A 21,420-nucleotide genomic window follows, 5' to 3' on the forward strand; every position below is an offset into this window, starting at 1 on the left:
AAATAAAGTAGAGGTGTTCCTTTTCCACTACTATTTCCCACTTTTCAGAGGTGGCCACTGTAACAGTTTAATGTTTCTCTCCAGAAATTGTCTATACAAAAATATGTATATCTGTCTTTCTAAAATGCAGTCATATTATTCCTACTGATACCAGGATGATTTTATGATTAAAAGCTTGTTTTAAATAGATGTATATTATTATACTGTCTATTTAAATAAAACTCTGTGAGATTTAATCCTAAATCTCACCAGAGGAGGATCTCAGCTGCCTGAAGGTAAATAAGGTTTATAAAGGTTTATTTCTGTTATCAACAGATTCCCAGCTGTGGCTTCTTCTTAATAGTGTAATTTTAAATAACATTGTGATTATGATATGAGTTAGGAAACTGAAACCCACTGGCTCTTGCTGTAGCTCTAGTTTCTTTTTCATAATTTTGCAATGGTGATTCCACTTCAAAGATATCAGAGACCTATAGAGTGAAACTGACAGTAAGTGCAGCTAATGTAAGGTTATCCTTTGGGTCCCCTGTTTTTACCATTCAGCTTCTTCTCTTCTCTTCTTTTCTTTTCTGTTCTTTTCTGTTTTTTTCTGTTTGACGAAAGCTTTAAGCCATCTTGACCATAGGAGAGTTGTTTCATACATAGACCTTTTGATGTTTGTTGTTGTGGTTTTGTATTATCATGGTACTGGAAAGTTTTTAACTTCAGGTTTTTACCGACATATTATAAAGATCTTATTATTTTAGGCAAGTTTGTCAAGTGGAAGACCATCGACATCCCCCACAGGAAGTGTCACACAACAGTCAAGTATGTCCCAGACATCTGTAAGTGCCCTAAATTTTTTCCTGGTTTAAAAAAAGTAAAGAAGTAAACTATTGCTCTTCATGCAGCTGTTATTGTATATTTTTTGCATGCTACTTAAATAATGAGTGCCTGGAAATAGGAATGATGAAGTTCAAGAATTCAGAACTAATATAAAAATCTCAATCTTAAAAATCTTTTTGTATTATTTCTTATACATCCTTTCCAACTGATTATGTTCACATCTTATGTGATTCTAAATGATTTCAGTTTTCAGTGTGTGTTGAAAGCCTGAAATATACAATGCAGGAGTATTGGCCATGCATTTTCTGTGAAATTAACTAAAGTATGTCATGTCCTTGGTACACATTTAAGCATTTCTAGCTTTGTGCAATTCACATTTTAGAAATTATACTTTTCAGCTTACTTGAGTTATCTGGATCAAATTTGCAAGTATCCATTCAAGATAAGGTAATTTATTTTGAGAAAGGAGTAAAAGAAAGCTATTTTGCTACCTTGCATATATATTTGGAAAATTATACAAAGTTTCCCTGGTAAAAGCAATTTACAGGCATGGTAATACTTAACTTTTTATTTTGATATAATTTCAAATTTCAAGAATAAAAAAAATTTGATATACCTTCTACTCAGATTTACCAACTGTTAGCATTTTGCCCCATTGCTTTATCATTCATTCTTTCTCTCTTCATATATTCTTTTTTTTTTCCTGAATCATTTGTGGGTAAGTTGAGACATGCTGTTTTATTCTTAAGTACTCTGATGAGTATTTCCTAATAATGTTATTGTTTTAGGAGGCTACAGGGAAATTAGTAAATTTAGGAACTCTAACATTAATACAATATAGTTCATATTGAGATTTCATCATTTGTCCCAGGTTTCTCAACCTCATTACTATCGACATTATGGGCCAGATAATTCTTTGTGTAGGGGGGATATAATGTACATTATAGAATGTTTAGCAGCATCCCTAGCGTCTACCTACTAGATAACAGCAGGCTGTGGGCGTCCTCCTCCTCCCAGTGTTTGAAGCAAAAATGTCTCCTTGGGGGCATAATTGCCTCTGTTTGAGAACCGTTGAGTTATTTAATAATGTCCTTTTTTCCTAATCCAGGAGGGATACTTGGATACTTTGTAAAATTGACTCCTATAGAATATAGTTTGTATGTTATTAAGGAGTTGAACATGAACTTGTGCTATATTTCTTTACCTAAGGGTATGGCCTTTGCTAAGTACATGCTGTGGTCAGCATATAGTTTTTTTTTTTGGCTACTGGTATGACATTTTTAATTTAAAAAATTCTTTTTTATCAGGGAGTATCCTGGAGAGGACAAAATTAGTTTAAAAAATTACTTATGACTTGATGTTAGACTAAGAAAATGAAAGATTTAAGTCATGTAATCTAGCTCTAAGCATTAATACTGTAGTTATGGTTATTGATGTTAGATGTCTTTAGTTATTACAATGGTAGTTAAGGAAAGGAGTGGTAAATATTTTGTGGGCTAGTCAGAGAAATTATAGACAAATTCTTTATTCTGTGAAATATTGGAATATTGGTGTATATATATAGATATGATTTTTGAATTTTTTCCTTCACATTATTAAAAGGTATTCTTTTAAACAGTTTTCTCTAATTATGATTTTATATCTGTGACATTCACAAAAGTTATTTTTTATGACATTGTTAATGCTACTTGTCTTGAACCAGATAGCATTGTGCCATGAAGTATTCCAGAACCTTTGAATGGCTGGTGGGGAAAAGAATTAAGTAGAGGAAACAGATGCCTAGTAAAAAAAGGAATAATACATCACATTTGTTTTATTTACTCCGGGTGAGCTACTGCTTAAGTGAGTTGACTAGCAGTACAAATTATTAATATAATGCCCAAGGTAGCTTAGTAAATTTAGGTCAATATCCAAAAGCGGGGCAGAGCATGTTAACAGAAATCTCTAGGTAGTGATACTAATGAGGCATCAGGTGGTAGTCTAGTAGTTTGCACAGTTTTGGTTATTTTGAGGTAGTTTTCCAGATAACAGTGAAGCCATGTGGAAGGGTCTAGCCTTTAAGAGAACAAAGGGCTCCAATATAGACTGTCAAGTAACCAGCCAAGTAGTTTGGGGTTTAGAGTAGGAGTAGGATCCCAGTGGGGAAATGGAATATTGTTTAAAAATTGAGTCAAAAGTTCAAATTATACAACCGGGGGAAACTGTGTACAGGTTGAGTATCCCTAATCCAAGAATCTGAAATCTGAAATATTCTAAACTCTGAAATTTTTGAGTGCTGACTTAGCACTCAAAGGTTCCAAGTGTTTTGGATAAGATATGCTCCACCTGTATGTGGTTTGGAGAGAAGACTATTGTTAATTGAATGTATAGGCAACTAGTGAGTATCAGCATCCTCTTCTTTTCCATAATTAGAACAGGACGACTAATTGTAAACTGTTATCAGTAGTGAGAGTGGTGATTTTATGATTGGCTCTAAAACTAATTGGTTCTAAGCCTTTACATTTATGTCTTCGGTATTTCAACTAATGGGGTTAAGATATAGTTAAATTTGATTTGCTGGAATGAAATTTAAACCAATTAAAAACTCTGTTGCTGTCAAAAAAACAACATAAAGTTAAAAAACAACAAAATAGGAGAAAATATATTTGCATCATGTATGTCAAATGGCTAATATTTCTAAAATACCAAGGTAAACAATGAGAAATCACAAAAGACCTTAATTGGTAATTTTTAAAAGATAGATTATTTTTGGCTTTTAGACACATGAAAATATACTTACCATATTAGTAAGAAAGAAATATATGTAAAAATAACAATGATCTGTCAAATTAGAAAACAAGGAAAAACATTTAGCAGTACTCATTGTTGGCAAGGATATGAAAAAGTAGGGAATTCCCACACTATTAGTGGGACTGTAAATTGGTACAACATTTCTGAAGGATTATTTGGCAATGTGTGTGACAGTTTAAAATGTGCGTGCCATTTCACCTAGCACTCTAACTTTTGATGGTATAAAAATGATGTAAGGGGAGAGGCAAAAACCTACCTAATGGGTATAGTCAACACTATTTGGGTGATGGGCACACTTATATCTGTGATTCAGGCATTACAGAAGCGATCCATGTAACCAAAAACATTTGTACCCTCTTAATATTTTGAAATAAAAAAAATAAAATAACATCTTCCCGAGTGATTCTAAGATGCAGCCAAGCCACAAAACTCCAAGTGTAACCAGGTCCCGTACCTGCTGACCTGCATTGCCAAACATGTTAGCCAATACCCACATGTGACTATTTAAATTTAAATGGATTAAAATGACATAAAATTTAAAATTCATTTCCTCAGTCACACTAACCACTTTTCAAGTGCCCAATAGCCGCGTGTGGCTAGTGGCTACTGTATTGGACAGCACAGATCTAGAACGTTTCCATCCTTGCAGAAAGTTCTTTTGGAGAGTGCTACAAGGCCAGAGCTATCCAATGGAAATATAATGCAAGTTATACATATAATTAAAATTTCTCTAACAGCCACATTTAGTGAGTAAAAGGAAACAGGTGAAATTGATTTTTATAATATATTTTATTTAATCTACATCCAAAGGCACATCATTTCAGCATATAATCAATATGAAATAAATTAATGAGCTTTCTTACAAAAAAAGATGTAGATAATTATGCCCAGATGCATGGTTTGTAATGAAAAATTATAAATAATATAAATGTCTATTAATTGTGGATTAGTTAAATAAATGATAATAAAATGATAGTATACAATGGGATACTAAAAAATGCTGTGTACATATCTACAAAGAGACTTGGGTTTTCATTATGTAGTAAGTGATGAAAGAATGCATAGTATGATCTCATTTAACTTACTTATTTTGGTTATTCAGTTTTTCAGTTCTAAAATTTCCATTTGGCTCTTCCTTATGTCTTTTATTTCCTTGCTGAGACTATTTTTTCCATTTGTTTCAGGTGTGTTCATAATTGCTTGTTTGAAGCATTTTTATGGTGGCTGCTTTAAGATTTTTGTCAGACAGTTCTAATACCTCTGTCATCTTGATGTTGGTACCTATTATCTTTTTTGTTCTGTTTGAGTTTTTCCTGGTTCTTGGTATGATGAGTGATTTTAGCTTGAAATCTGAACATTTTTAGTATTATATTATTTAAACCTTTTGTTTTGGCTGGTTTCTGAATGGGAGGGTGTACCATCTCCTTACTGCCATATGGGGGTACAAATCCAGGTTCCCCACTTGTGGGGAGTCTTGTGGCCTTGGGGTCACATGTGGCCTTCCAGATCCTTGAGTGTGGCCTTTTGACTGAATCCAAATTTTATAGAACAAATCCTTTTATTAAAAGGGGTGCAGTAAAGAAAGATGAAGCTGCTTTTTTTTTTTTGCCTCGTTTGGTGCTTAAAAAAGCATAAACTTGAAATCAAAAGGCCATAGGTCCTGACCCCACCCTAACCCACTGGCCCATTGGAAGAACTGGGGTGGTTCGTTACAGTCTGATGGAGTGGAAGTCTAGTTCTTTGCATGTGTGTGTGGGGGCGGGGGGGGGGTACAGTTTTTTCTATAGTGTTTGGCTGGAGTAGAGCAATTGTTCTCTAAAAGTTTTCTGTGTTGCTAGGCTGTCCCTTTCCTGGTCCTTTGGCTAAAAAGAGCAGGCTTTTGTTTGTTTGTGCCTGTGGTGTTTTTGGGTTGCTGACATTTTCAGTTCCAAGTATGGCTTATAAGGGGTAAAAAAAACCAACCAACCAACCAACCCAGGGGACCCATCACCATGTCGTTTACTGGGTCCCAAGGTCTCTAGCCAGTCTGCTTTTCTTCACTATTTGGGTCATCTTATGTTTATTTTACATGTAACATCAGGGTTTTTAATTGTACTTAGCAGGAGGAATAGGAAAAAGTGTGTCTTTTCCATCTTTGTGAAAGAAGAATTCTTGTCATTTAACTTATTTTTAAAAGGTTCTATCTGTATATCTGTCTGATTATGCAGGCAGAAAATCTGTAATGATACACAAGTACAACAAACTATTGTCAGTGGTTGTCTCTGAGGAAGGTCAAAGAGCTTTATTTTGTTAATTTTTATATTGCCTAAATAAAAAATGAATTAACTCTTGTCTGAAACAATACAAATATGTAGAGTAAAAGTGACTATCTCCCTTCAGCAGTTCCATCTGCCCTCACAAAGTTTTGTGTGAAGCTTTCCTATCTTATTACTATGCATTCTGCATGTAAATGTAAATAGGGCTATGCTTAAATTTGTTTTACTGTAAGTGAAGTGCTGTCATATTCTATATATATGTGTGTGTGTGTGTGTGCATGTGTATGTATGTATATATATACTTCTAAATATTTGGACATTTTCAGCTGGAAAGGATTATGTGGCTAGAAACTAAAATAATAAGTTTCTAAATGTATCAAGGGCTACTTGTATCCCATTTCCTTTGCTTGTTGCATTTTGGCCCTGGAACTACATTAATCCCTGATGTTTTAACTTTAATTCACTGTACTATTCTGTCAAAAAGGGAAAAAAATTGTTTTTGATAGCTTTCTAGTTATAGTACTAGACAATGTGAGCTTTTGAAGGCCAGTTAGTTTTATGACTTTTATTCACTCATTCAGTCATCAAATATTTATTGAGCATTTAATATATGCCAAATATTCTTCTAGGTGTTGGGGATTCAGGGTAACAAACAAAGATCTCTGTCCACGTGGAGCTAGAGATAGACAAACATTAAACAAGTTTATGATACATTAGATGGAGATAAGTGCTATTGAGAAAAATAAAGCAAGGAAGGGGAACGGGGTGGGTAATATACTAGGTGGGTAATATACTTTAATTAGGGTTGTCAGGGCAAGTCTTGTTAATAAAGGTGGCCTTTTTAAAGAGGATAAGGGAGGCAGACATACAGCAGAAAGGAGGACAGTGTGGCTGGAGTGGAATGAAAGTGGGAGTGTGGTTTAGAGATGACATCAGAGAGGTAATTGTAATCCTAATCATGAGGAGATAATAAGACCTTTAGTTTTTACTCAACATGAGTTGGAAAACTATTGGAGAACTGTTCTGGTAGTGCAGTGAAATGATCTTACACTGGTTTTAACTTAACTGCAACATTGAGAGTAGGTTGTAGGGTACAAAGACAGAATCATAGAGTTAAGTGCTTCTTGTAATAATACAAGTAAGAAATATTGGCAATTTGGACCATGATGGTGATAGTAGAGAGGTGGGGAAAAGTGGTCAGCCAGATTTTGAATATTTTTTTCTTGAACATTTTATTACAGAGATTTGGATATATTTTGAAAGTAGAACCATAAGAGGATATATTGGTGCTATTCACTAAAAGATGCGAGGAATCAAGTGTTTTGGCCCAAACATCTGGAAGAATGAAGTATCCAGGGGAGGTATTGGAGAAGAAAATTAGGAGTTTGATTTTGGACATGTTAAATTTGTGATATGTATTAGATACCCACCTGTAAGTATTGATATATGAGTTTGGATATATGAGTTTGGAGTTTATATAGGAGGTTTGGTGATTGATGATGTCTAATGCACCTCATTGAAAATTCAATTCGGAGGAATACCTGATGACTTCATTACTGTTTGTGGTGTATCACGAGAGAGGGTTTGGTAGAATGGAGAAGATGAGGGACCTGAGTTATAGTCTTAAATTCTGTGACTGATTGGTAGTGTGACTTAGGGCAAGGTAAAAACTCCCAGCATTCCAGTTTTATGTAAAATTAAGTTTACTATCTAAATAAATGGTTTTCAGTTTTTTTCATCCAAATATCTCTGGATCTGGATCAAGGAGAAGGTTCAATAAATGATGCCTTGGACTGAATTGTGTCCCCCTTAAATTCGTATGTTGAAATCCTAACCCATGTGACTGTATTAGAGATAGGACCTTTAAGGAGGTGATTAAAGTTAAATGAGGCTGTAAGAGTACAACCTTAATCGGATAGAACTGGTGTTCTTATTAAAGAGGAAAAGACATGAACAATCTCTCCACCAGGTGAGGACACAGTGAAAGGTGCCAGTCTGCAAGTCAGGAAGAAAGCTCTCACCAGAAAGTGAATATCTGAGCACCTTGATTTTAGACTTCCCAGCCTCTAGAACTGTGAGAAATAAATTTTTCACCCAGTTTATGGTATTTTATTATGGTAGCCTAAGAAGACAAGAACATTTGGGCTCTGGGCCTTACCTTAAATTTTTAGCCAGTCAGAGCAGTTCTATGATCTGTTTAAATCTTGAGTTCTGAATAAGATCATGTTTGAAGAAAGGGTTCTATTGAAAAAAAAGTTTATGACTAGTGGTTTAGACATTAATCTAAGATTTTGTCAAGGTTTCTTAAATAGTTTATAGGTATAATAAGAATACATGTGCCCTTTCACATGGTAGGTACGTAATAAATATTTGTTGAAAGATGAATTGCCAGGAGTTACAAGCACCAACTAGAATTTATAATTCATGATATTAATGTTAGTTCTTGATTACTACAAGTGGATTATCCTCAATGCAGAGAATCATTTTGGAATATATTCTGATTGCCTGAAATTGGGTTGTGGAAGAGGGTCTAATCCTGACCTCAGTGATGAGATTCTTTGTTTGCCAGTTATGGGCATTCTGCCAATTAGCAGATATATTTCCAACATTATGCTACTTGCCCTGGGGTACACAGGAGTTAAACTCCTTTGCTGCAGGGGCAGTGATATTCATTTGAAGAACTATGCCTAGACATATCAGTTAGTAAATAATATAATGGTATATAATCAAGTGATAAATACCATAGGAGTTAACAGAAGAGATCTTTGGGGATTGTATTTGGGGAAGGCTTCCTGGGCTGAGCTTTAAAAAATAGAGTTTGCAGAGAAGAGATCTCACCATGGCTCATGATCCAGAAAGAGCAGAGGTTAGTTTCAGGGATTCATTACTATGTGGGATTCTGTGTTAGTCTGCTATACTTCTGAGGATAATGTGTGCCAGTATTTTTTTACTGAGTGCCTGCTTTGTGTCAGGCACAGTGTTAGGTGCCAAGGATTCAATGTGAACAAAAGTTTTAGAGTATGAATATACAAACAAATAGTCAAAGGACAGTATGATAAAAATTTTGTTTTTCTGGAGTATCTTCTTATAATTTTCTTCTAAAGGGTAAGTGGAAAGTAAACTGAATCCTTACAGACCTGAAAATTCTTTCCCATACCTTTTAAATAATTTTTGCATGAATTCTATACTGAAAATATTTTTTCTGAGGCAATTTGAAAGTAAGGATCATTGTTTTCAAAATTTTAGTATTACTGAAGAAAAGACTGGTATTAGTTTCATTATCATTATTATGGGATAACTGCTGGTTTCTTCTCTCAGGAATCTGTTAGCTCTCCCTATTCTCTTTAGTTTTCTTGGAATTTAATGAGGATGTGTCTAGTTGTCATTGTGCAGGACACTTGTTGGGCCCTCTCAGTGTGAAAACTAGGTGTTTAATGATCATGTATGTGAAACTAGAAAAATGTACAGGAAAATTAATTTCCTTCTATTTTCTCTGTTCTTTCTTTCTAGAGCTCCTTGGTTGAATGTTGATCTTTCTGGATTGAGCCTTTATTTCTCCCACATTTTCTGTCTTTTTCTGTTGTGGGATAATTCCTTGACTTTTTCTTTTAACTCTTTCCTTAACTTTTTTTTTTTTCTTTTTTCCTAAGAGTCTTGCTTTGTAACCCAGGCTGGAGTACAGTGGCCTGATCATAGCTCACTGTAATCTCAAATTCCTGGGCTCAAGCAATCCTCCTTCCTTAGCCTCCCAAGTCTCTGGGACTACAGGTGTGTGCCCCCGTGCCTGGCTAGTTTTTAAATTTTTTGTAGAGACAGGGTCTCACTGTGTTGCCCAGGCTGGTTTTGAACTGGCCTCAAGTGATCCTCCTTCCTCCTGAAAGTGCTGGAATTACAGGTGTGAGCCACCATACCCAGCCCCTTGGTCAGATTTTAAAACAAGTTTTTCTCTGTTTCCTGAATAACTTATTTTCTAGGAACTGTCTTTGTTTTTTTTTTTCATCATGCTGCTGCATTTTCTCTTATAAGAAAAAGCAATTTTCTCTTAAAGTCTTTAGTTTTCTGCTCATAATTAAGAGTGAATGATTATGTAGATTAATCAAGGTGTGTTTCCTCCACTGCTGTGAAGGTAGATCTGTCCCCAGTAGATCTCTCCTTAATGGAAAGGCTGGTTGGAATTTCTGTGTTTGCATATGTGAATAGCAGTGATGGTGTCTGCTTCTGTATCTTTCCAGGATATATCTTTGACATGTTTAGAGTTGAAGGTATGCAGGTAGGGAGCTGGCCATCAGGCTGGGGAGTGGCAGTTTCAGAATAAGGAGGGTTTTACTTTAAGGTATGAGCACCTACTCCAGAAGCCTTCCTTTTCCCTGGCAGTTCTTTGAGTTATTTAGAGAAGAGTCTTTTCTTTTGAAAGGTCTAAATGCCTATTGCTGTAGGTGGGAGAGGGTTAGATTATGACTGGTGAGTCTGTTTTATGACTTGTGAGTCTGTTTTAGATAATCCTCCAATTTTCAGCCTCATTTCTAACCTCTGCCTCCCTGCCTGTAAACTCTGAATTTGTATCCACTCTGGTCTTTTTCCTCATATAACTGTATTCTGTACTACAGCTTACTTCTCTTTGTTTCCTCTATCAGTATGATCCCATCTTCTTTGGATCTTATAGAAATGTGATAACATAATCCTTTAAAAAAATTTTTTTTACTTCAATTTTTTTTTTTTAGAGATGGGGTCTCACTATGTGGCCCAGCCTGGTCTTAAACTCCTGGCCTCAAGCGATCCTCCCGCTTCAGTTTCTGAGTTGCTGGGATTACAGGCATGAGCCACTGCACCCGGCATGATAAAATAATCTTGTTGCAGATGGTGCCTTCTTCTCTCTTTCTTTTTGCTTTATATATGTATTCTTTTTGTTGATGTTGTTTCTTTTATCCTCCATATTTTGGGGGTGTGGGGGTGCATTTAAACCCACAAAAAAATAGGCCAACCAGCACACTGTCATATATATACCGTTCACATAGCGATACCAATTGCTGTTTGCCATATTTGCTATCTCCCTATCTATACACTGTTTTCTGACCATTTGAAAGTAAGTTGTAGACATCATGACAGTTTAGTCTTAAGTACTTTAGCCTAAGAAGGGGATTCTCCTGCATAACCACAGTACCATTATCACACCTAAGAAATTTAACATTGACCCAATAATATTATGTAGTATATGGTCCATATAGAGATTCTTTTAGTAGTCCTCCACATACTTTTTATAGTCTTTTCTCCTCATCCAGGATTTAATTAAGGATTATGTACTGCATTTGGATGTTCTGACTCTTTTCCTGTTAATATAAAAAAGCCTCCCTGATTTTTTTTTAATTTTTTTTTTTGAGACAGAGTCTCACTCTCTTGCCTAGGCTAGAGTGCCGTGGTGTCAGCCTAGCTCACACCAACCTCAAACTCCTGGGCTCAAGCCATCCTCCTGCCTCAGCCTCTCAGGTAGCTGGGACTACAGGCATGTGCCACCATGCCCGGCTAATTTTTTCTATATATATTTTAGTTGTCCATATAATTTCTTTCTATTTTTAGTAGAGACGGGGTCTCACTCTTGCTCACGCTGGTCTCAAACTCCTGAGCTCAAGCAATCTTCCCTCCTTGGCCTCCCAGAGTTCTAGGATTACAGGCATGAGCCACCGTGCCCGGCCTTTTTTTTTTTTTTTTTTGTAACACTTGAAGAGCTCAGCTCACTTGTCTTATGGAATGTCCCACAGTCTAGATATGTCTGTTTGTTTCCTCAGTTCTTTTTATTATTAACTGCTATTTTAGTAGATTTTAGTAGGAGGGAGATGCAATCTGTGCTCAGACCATTATTTTCTACACTTATTGGTTATAATGTGATTTTTAATGGTCATATAATGTTCTACCATTTTTTTTAACTACTTGTGTCTTGCTGGTGGTTTTAATATTTTTTTTTCTATTATAAGTAAACCTGCATTGAATATTTCATTATATATGTTTGCATATATTTCTAGTTATTTTCTTTTGAAAAATTTCTTAAGAGTACTCTTATTGGGGCAATACGATATTTATTTATTTTATTTTATTTCTTTAGAGATAGGGTCTTGCTCTATCACCCAGCTCACTGCAACATCAAACTCCTAAGCTCAAGTGATCCTCCTGTCTCAGCTTCCTGAGTAGTTGGGACTAGAGGTACATGCCACCATGCCTGGCTAATTGGTTTAGTTTTTGTAGCTGGGGTCTTGCTATTGCTTAGAATGGTCTTGAACTCCTGGCCTCAAGCGATCTTGTCTTGGCCTCCCAAAGTGCTAGGATCACAGGCGTGAGCCACTGTGCCTGGCCGATCTTGTTTTTAGATCAAGAACCTTAAAACTGTTCAGTTTTCTCTAAAAATGTCCCAATTAGATTAACCATGTATCAAACGAGTCCATTATAAATTTATCTGAGAGAAAATTGTTTGCTTATAACCAGTCATTCTCAGTGTTCTATTGCTAATGTCCTCATCCTCTGTTATCCTTTTTAGGAGGTATTTTTTAAGTTTTAAAACTCATTGTTTTCAAGGATTCTTAAAAATGTAATTTCAAGTGGTCGAATGTAGAAGCCTTTTACAAAACTTATTATTAGTCTAAAATAAAACTGTAGCCTGAATATTTGTATGATGATGAGCAGCTTTATTGCATTCTTGTAAAATATTGCAATGGTACAGAAAAAGTAAAAAAATCTTAAGTCCTTTTCAGCCTCCTTTCCCTTTCAGTCCCTCTGTCTCCTCAGTTTGTTGTATACTTGTCCAGATCTCATTCTATGTATTGTGAACATGTATGTCATAGAGAAATGTGTGTATATGTGTTTAACACTTTCTTTACACATTGTAAACACAGGTAGATATTCTGCATTTTGTTTTTTTTTTTCCCCCTTAACAGCGTGTCTTTCTTTTTTTTTTTTTTTGAGACAGAGTCTCACTCTGTTGCCCAGGCTAGAGTGAGTGCCGTGGCGTCAGCCTAGCTCACAGTAACCTCAAACTCCTGGGCTCAAGGGATCCTCCTGCCTCTGCCTCCCAAGTAGCTGGGACTACAGGCATGCACCACCATGCCCGGCTAATTTTTTCTATATATATTTTTAGCTGTCCATATAATTTCTTTCTATTTTTAGTAGAGATGGGGTCTTGCTCTTGCTCAGGCTGGTCTCGAACTCCTGAGCTCAAACGATCCGCCCACCACAGCCTCCCAGAGTGCTAGGATTACAGGCGTGAGCCACCGCACCCGGCCAACAGCGTGTCTTGAGAGCTTTCTATGTTTGCAGACAGAGATCAGTCTCACTTAAGCTGCTGTGTAATGTTGCACAGTGTGGATGGACTTTATTTTATATAACCATCCCTATGGCTGGACATTTAAAATTATTTCCGGTGTTTTAATTGTTTCAACATTGCAACTTTTCTTTCTAGGGTGTCAAAATCTGAAAACAGAGAGGATGAGGTTGCTATTTCTTGTTTTTACCAGCTTATATTGCAGAAAGTAGAAGTAATGTGTTTGCACAATAAAACGGATAGTCATTTTATTTGATTTCTTTATTAAAAATGCACACTTTTAAAAAAATTTTCATGCATACAGTATTACTTAAAATTTCTATATAGCATTTTTTACTAGAGATATTTGAATTACTCACATAGACGTTCCCACTGAAGAATGAAGCAATACAATTTATAAACTGCCTTGAAGCGATAAAAGAAAATCAGTACACTAAGGTAAACATTTAAAAAAAGGAAAATAGCATTTTCTCTCTGATGCTAACATTAATACCTACATAGAAAAGAAAAAAACTTGAAAAAAGAAAATATAAACCACCCCAAATTTCACTCCTAGTAGGCATTATACACCTTTAACATTTTGGTGACTATTCTTAAAGGTAGTGAGGAGTGTGTGGGTTTTTATATTGAATCTAGTCATGTATAGTTTTATGAGTATGCATTATCGTGTGTACATACAATGCAGTTATCTTAACGTTTTTCACATGTGATATATATACACACAGACATTTGTATGTAATTATATAAGTTGAATTATGCATATTATTTTGCAGTTTTTTTAACATTGAACATAAAAATCTTTTAATGCCATTGAATACAGATATACATCACCCTTTTAATGTCTGTGAAGTATTTGTCTATGTATGATATACTTGATTGATTCTGATTAGTCAAATGATAGAGGCAGCTCTCAAGTGGGCTTTGGCTATGAGGAGTACTCTGGGCCAGAGACCCTCTGGAACCTCCTTTTGGGGGCACTAAGAGGTGGTTGGGAGTTAAGTGGCTTTTCCTGGCAGACTTGGTTTCCTCTGGTGACTTCTAGAATTAGTGCCAGTAGGGAGAGAGCTGCAGTAATAGGGTTCAGTGAGTGAGTTCCTTTGTGCAGTGTGGTTTGAGGTATGAGGTGACAGGATTGGCCAAGGCTTTCAGTGAAAGGGAATTAGGAGTGTTGGGATGGAATTGACAGAAAAAATAATGGAAACCAGTAAGGACATCTTGTTTAGGTAAGCAGAGCAAAGCAGAAAATAGAGGAGAGCCTTACCAGTTGTGGAAAGGAAGGGCAGCTATTTTTTAGTCAGGCCAGCTGGAGAGATGGATTTCTTGCAGAGATGACTACTGATCTATTGGCCCTCATGGGTTGAGTGTTTTACAGATGCCTGACATATTACTTGTTATATGGAACTTAAAGTAGACATGACGATTGTTCTCTGATCTTACAACTTAAGCAAAGAAGAATACAGGTGGTCAGGAAGTTGCTGTTTAGTTTTCTTACTTCCTCTTTTCTTTTTTAAGAAAAAGAAAAACATTCTCTTTGTACTTTGTGTTCTACTTCCTTAAAAAGCACTCTCAGGCATTTTAACTATCAGCCAGTCATATTTTTTTAAATTGTAGATTTTTCAGCTTTATTAAGGTATAATTGGCTAATAAAAATTCTATATATTAAAGGGGTACAATGTGATTTTTTTTGTTTGTTTCAGAATATTACAGGGGTACAAATGCTTCAGTTACATAAATTGCTTTTGCATCACTTGAGTCAGAGCTACAAGCGTACCCATCCCCCGGACAGTATGCACTGTACTCATTAGGTGTGAATTTACCCATTCCTTTCTCTCTCCCCACCTGCCCAACACCAGATGAATGTTACTTCCCATATATGCACATAAGCATTGATCAATTATTACCAATTTAATGGTGAGTACATGTGGTATTTGCTTTTCCCTTCTTGTGATACTTCTCTTAGAAGAATGGGCTCCAGCTCCATCCAGGATAAATGGTGCTGGGAAAATTGCATAGCCACATGTAAAAGACTGAAACAGGATCCGTACTTCGTACCTCTCACAAAAATCAACTCATGATGGATAACAGACTTAAATCTAAGGCATGAAGCCATAAGAATTCTAGAAGAAAAGGAAAAACTCTTCTAGACATTGGCCTAGGCAAAGAATTTATGAAGACCCCAAAAGCAATCACAGCAACAACAAAAAATAAACAAATGGAACCTGATCAAGTTAAGAAGCTTCTGCACAGCCAAGGAAACTATCATTACAGCGAATAGACAACCTACAGAATGGGAGAAAATATTTGCCTGCTATACATCCAATAAAGGGCTGATAACTAGAATCTATATAGAACTCAGGAAAATCAGCAAGAAAAAAAATCAACCCATTAAAAAGCAGGCAAAGGACACGAACAGAAACTTTTCAAAAGAAAATAGACTAATGGCTAAGAAACATATGAAAAAGTGCTCATCATTTCTAATTGTCAGGAAAATGCAAATCAAAATCACAATCAGATACCACTTAACTCCAGTGAGAATGGCTTTTATCATAAAGTCCTAAAACAACAAATGTTGTCATGGATGTGGAGAGATAGGAACAGTCATACACTGCTGGTGGGACTGCAAACTAGTACAACCTCTATGGAAACTAGTATGGAGATACCTCAAAGAACTAAAAGTAGACCTGCCATTTGATCCAGCAGTCTCACTACTGGGTATTTACCCCCAGGAAAAAAAGACATTCTGTAAAGAAGATATTCACACTTGAATGTTTATAGCAGCACAATTCACAATCGCAAAGATGTGGAAACAACCCAAGTACCCATCAATACATGAATGAATTAATAAAATGTGATATATGTATACCATGGAGTTCTACTCAGCCATAAAAAAATGGTGAACTACCTCTTATACTATCTTGGATGGAGCCAGTCATTTTTTAAGAAGACTTTTATTGTTTTTCTTTAAGAATGTTTAGATAGCCTTACTGAGCGTGTCTGTCTTTCTTTTTTGCTGTTTTTCAAAAGAGTCGCCAACTGAAAAAAATGCCAAGGCATTATTACTGCACAGTGACCAGAATTAGGGAGAAAGCAGCGTATTTAAAAAAAATTATCCTGAATGCTGAAATACGTGAGTCAGAAAACCTGGGTCCAGTTTTACTCTGCTGTATGGTTTAATCTTTGGAGCAAGGCTTTATCCAAAATGTCCATACATAGGTGGTACAGGAAAACAAATAAGTTTTTTGAGGGGCTTATTAATAATTAATTACATAGCACATCAAAAATAGAATTGAACTAATATCACCACACTATCTCTGCATTTTTACTTTGCTTCGTTAGGTACTATACTAAAATTGTTTTTTCCCCCCCTCTTTCTTATTCTATCTCTCTTTGTCTGTGATGAGCTTAAATATTATGTGAAAACTATGAATTATGCCTTAACATGACATTCTTTAACTTAATAAACTTTTATTAAATAAGGCAATTTCATAGATATTGGACATGTAAAGATGAATAACACATGGTCCCTACCCTTAAAGAAATTATTATTTAGAAGGATGAGAGAGAGATACATGCTAAAAGTATTATATATGGACAATAACAATTAGGCAAAAAGGAGGAGGAATAGTCAGTTCTACTTTGGGTTGTAGGAATTCCTGGAAACGTTTGTTAGAACAGGTGATTTTTGAGAAGGAATTGTTCATTTCGTAGGTGGGGATAGACTGAGGCATGGTGGGTGGGGAGGATGCTCAGTCTGGTCAGGAGCATCATTCTTAGTGCCATGAGTGACTGAGACATCATGACACTGAATAGTTTGGTATAGGGCCGGGCGCGGTGGCTCACGCCTGTAATCCTAGCACTCTGGGAGGCCGAGGCGGGTGGATTGCTCAAGGTCAGGAGTTCGAGACCAGCCTGAGCGAGACCCCGTCTCTACTAAAAATAGAAAGACATTATATGGACACCTAAAAATCTATATAGAAAAAATTAGCCGGGCATAGTGGCGCATGCCTGTAGTCCCAGCTACTTGGGAGGCTGAGGCAGTAGGATCGCTTAAGCCCAGGAGTTTGAGGTTGCTGTGAGCTAAGCTGACGCCACGGCACTCACTCTAGCCTGGGCAACAAAGTGAGACTCTGTCTCAACAAAAAAAAAAAAAAAAAAAAAATAGTTTGGTATAGATGATCTGAAGGATGTGTATGGGGAAGTGGGAGGAGATGGTGCTAGAAAGGTAGTCATGGGAGGTTGAATTTTATCCAGAAGGTTCTTAAATGGGTAATTAATATTAATAAAATATGGGAAAGATTATCTGGCAAGTCGGGGGAGTCAAGATTCCAAGAAGAGTGATCAATTTGTAGCTGTTAAAGTAATCTAGCTGAAAATGACATGGGCCCAGAGTGATTAAAAATCAAAATGGAAATTAGGACACTGAAAGATGTAGAAACAGTAAGACATGGGACTGATTTTGTGTGTATAGTAAAAGAGGGAAGAATCAGGATAATTCCCAGATAATTTGTGTTGGGGGCATTTCAGAAAATGCCAGTGCCATTTGAGGGGAAACTGGTTTAGAAGGAATAATAATTAGTTTGGTGTTTAAATATGTTGAGCTTGAGCTGGTAAGAGACTTCCAGAAGTATTTTGTAGGTATCTGGATCTGGAGGTCCAAAAAAGGGTTTATAGTCAAGAATTGAAAGTCATCAGGATTCAATTGTTGGAAACTGGAAGCATATATGATAATTTAGGAATTCAAGAAGAAAAGTGTCATGGACAAAGCATGAACATTTTGGTGGTGGGTCAGAAAGAAGACCTGGTAAAGAAGACTTGAAAGGAATGATCTGAAAAGAATCCACTGAATTTGTCAGTTAGATAGTTGCTATTGCTAATGAGGTTTCAGTGGTGTGTTAGGACTAAGAGCTGGCTTGCAGAATACTGTGTTGTATTTATGCATTGAATTATAGATTTAAATATTTTATTAAAATTGTGAAATACTTAAAAGACACATATAAACTTAGAGAATTAGATAACCAACTCTTGTGTACCCACTATACAGTTTTTGAAAACTTTTTGTTTTTAAATAATTATAGACTCACAGAAAGTTACAAAAATAGTAGAGCGATCTGTTTATGTAGCCTTTACTGAGCTTCCTGTAGTCACTATTCACCTTAACAAACGTTCTCGACTGGTTCAAATACTAATGTCTTGGGATGGATTATGGAACCATACAGGGACTGTAGGCCAGGCATGGTGGCTTGTATCTGCAATCTTAGCACTTTGGGAGGCTGAGGCAAAAGGGTCACTTGAGGCCAGGAATTGGAGACCAAACATCGTGAGACTCCATCTCTAGAAAAGAAAAAAATTAGCAGGGCATAGTGGTACACACCTGTGGTCCCAGCTACTAAGGAGGCTGAGGCAGGAGGATCACTTGAGCCCAGGAGTTGGAGGCTGCAGTGAGCTATGATAGCACCAGTGCACTCCAGCCTGGGTGACAGCAGCACCATGTCTCAAAAGGAAAAAAAATTGGATTGGATTCTATATCCCTACTTGGTGCAAGCCTGGAGTTTTAATTCTCATAGCCACTTCTAGTGGCAGCAGGGTAGATGCAAGCTTCCTTGCTGCTTTTCAGAGTATATGGGTGGAGCTTTTCTAGCTTGTCTATCATGTATTGAGCAGCCCTTTTCAGGATCTTGGCTCAAAATAGAGATTTCACTTATAGCCTTCCCCTGAAATAGGCTCAAAGTTGAGTCTTCTGACTGTAATAGGACCAGTATACCCCTATAGACTGCCTTGGTGTCAGCTGGAGCTTCCATCTCTGGCTTTGAGTTCCTTCCTTTCTGGCACCTGGGAATTTCCCTCTCCCTTCCCTCCTTTTGAGTTTTCAGCTGCATATTCTAATTTTTCATATTGATCTAGCATTCCAGTGAGTGTGTTTGGGCCCATGGATATATTAGTCCAGTCTGCCTTGTTGCTGGAATCAGAAGTCTAGTAAATACTTTCTTTTTTTTCATAATAAATTGTTTCTTAATTTTATTGTCTGTTTTGTTCCACAGAAAAGGGCTTGAGGTCAGATTATATTATTGTTTCTTTAAAAATATTATTTATTTTTAAAATAGATAATACATAGATGTGACCTGAAATTGGAAAGATTTAATAAAAAGGGTATACTTTTCCCTATTCCCCTACCCACTCCACCCCAGTTTCTTTTTATAGATACAGCCAGTTACTGGTTTGGTATGTATCCTGGGAGATCGGCTATGCCCTAGTTTATTTATTTATTTATTTTTGAGACAGGGTCTCACTCTGTCGCCCTGGCTGGACTGCAGTGGCATGATCCTAGCACTGCAACCTCAAATTCCTGGGCCACTGTGCCTGGCCTACTTTATTCTTTAACAGCAGTTTTAAACTTTAACACGTTGACTGCCACACTAGGAAAAAATTTTTTTTCCTTGGGGGCCACTGTGTTTTACTACAAAAACAGAATAAAAAAAACTTCTAAAACAAAGTGATCCTTTCTAATTTAATGAAAAATTTGTTATTTTTTATTGTTTTCTGTGCATGAGTTATATGCAGTTAAGTTGTCAATATTAATTGTAACAGTAAGAACATCAACAAGTAAGATTTTCACAAACCAACTGTAGGTGCTGGACTCCAAACTAGCATGAGTTAAATATAACTCACACGGCAGTTATCGTGTTAAAATAGTGTTTATAATTTAATTTTGTAGCCAGTATTCAGGATTTTTACATGTTTGATAACTAGCAATTGTATTTTCTTCTGCTGTGAGTGCTTTTAAGTTAGAACTTTATGCTAATTATATGTTACATGTATGTTTTTATATATATGAATCGATTATCTGTGTTTTAATTTTTGTTAACTTCACAAACTCCTCAAAATATGACAGAATACTGGCTGGATATTGTGGATCACGCCTGTAATCATAGCACTTTGGGAGGCCAAGGTCGGAGGATCACTTGAGGCCAAGAGTTTGAGACCAGCCTGGGCAACATAGTGAGACCCTGTCTCTACAAAATCTAAAAAAATTAGCCAGATATGATGGCATGCACCTGTAGTTTGAGCTACTCAAGAGGCTGAGGTGGAAGGGTCACTTGAGCTGAGTTTGAGGTTGAAGTGATCTATGATGAGGCCGCTGTACTCCAGCCAGGACAATAGAGTGAGACTCTGTTTTCAAAAAAAACAAAAAAAGTGACAGAATATGACAAAATAGTGTGAACTGTTGATTAGAATATTTTAAGTTATGTGGAATGTTAAAATAATGGAACATTGGCCCTAATTTTTATTATAATTTTAATTGATACATAATTGTACATATTTATGGGGTATAGGGTTATATACGTATATACCATGTATAATGATCAAATCAGGTAATTAGCATATCCATTACCTCAAACATTTATCATTTTTTAGTGTTGGGAATGTTCAAAATCCTCTCTTAAAAATATGGAATGCCTAGCTTTGCGCAGTGGCAGTATAATAGCCAATGAGGTTTATGTGAGGCGTGATTATTGCTAATTGAAAACTTTTCCCAATACCCCGCCATGACGACTTGAAATACAGTCGGCATTGGCAATTTTTGACAGTCTCTATGGAGACTGAAAAAAAAATATATGGGATGCTTCATGAATTTGCATGTCATCTTTGTGCAGGGGCCATGCTAATCTTCTCTGTATTATTCCAATTTTGTTATATGCTGCCAAAGTGAGCACTGGCCCTAATTTTTTAGGAGGTAGTAGAAATGATATTTTAAGATACTGGAAATCTTACTGAAACACATTGCGGATAGCCTTAAAAGTTGTCCTACTAACCAGTCCATGCTATTGTTTGCATATATGCAAATAATTGCCCAAGAAGTTCAGAGAGTGTCAAAGATAAAGGCCTCTCTTTTGGGTTTCTTAGCCACACTTTATACCATTGATTGACTAACTGAGCTTGGTGTGAAATTCATTAACATGGAAGCAAGAAATGGAAGCCTATGACCTAATATGTTTTCTTCCTTAGATCAACCTCTCCACCTCTCCTACACCTGCACAGTTAATAAGCCGTTCCCAAGCTTCCAGTTCTACCAGCGGCAGTATTACCCAACAGACTATGTTACTAGGGAGTACCTCCCCTACCCTAACGGCAAGCCAAGCTCAAATGTATCTCCGAGCTCAAATGGTAAGATATGAGCTACCAAAACTTTTCAGTGTTTAAGGACTTGAGAGAACAAAATGTTTCTTGATTTGATGACATAAGAGG

General features: G+C 36.4%; 1 protein-coding gene and 2 non-coding genes across 3 annotated transcripts in view; 2 read left to right on the plus strand and 1 right to left on the minus strand.

Moving 5' to 3' along the window:
* Window positions 1–21,420, plus strand: part of PHC3 (polyhomeotic homolog 3) — a 75,510-nt gene that overhangs the window by 7,282 nt on the left and 46,808 nt on the right. The window contains exons 4-5 of the mRNA XM_069472939.1: window positions 747–824; window positions 21,181–21,339. Coding sequence (XP_069329040.1) covers window positions 747–824; window positions 21,181–21,339 — 237 coding nt within the window. The remainder of the gene's footprint in view (window positions 1–746; window positions 825–21,180; window positions 21,340–21,420) is intronic.
* LOC138388698 (U4 spliceosomal RNA) lies at window positions 20,634–20,774 on the plus strand. Its single transcript, XR_011234196.1, has one exon. It is a non-coding gene; the product is annotated as a U4 spliceosomal RNA (small nuclear RNA).
* LOC138388786 (U6 spliceosomal RNA) lies at window positions 20,784–20,886 on the minus strand. The gene has a single exon (XR_011234276.1). It is a non-coding gene; the product is annotated as a U6 spliceosomal RNA (small nuclear RNA).

Source organism: Eulemur rufifrons, chromosome 7, assembly GCF_041146395.1.
Source record: "Eulemur rufifrons isolate Redbay chromosome 7, OSU_ERuf_1, whole genome shotgun sequence".
NCBI classification, from domain to species: Eukaryota; Metazoa; Chordata; class Mammalia; order Primates; family Lemuridae; genus Eulemur; species Eulemur rufifrons.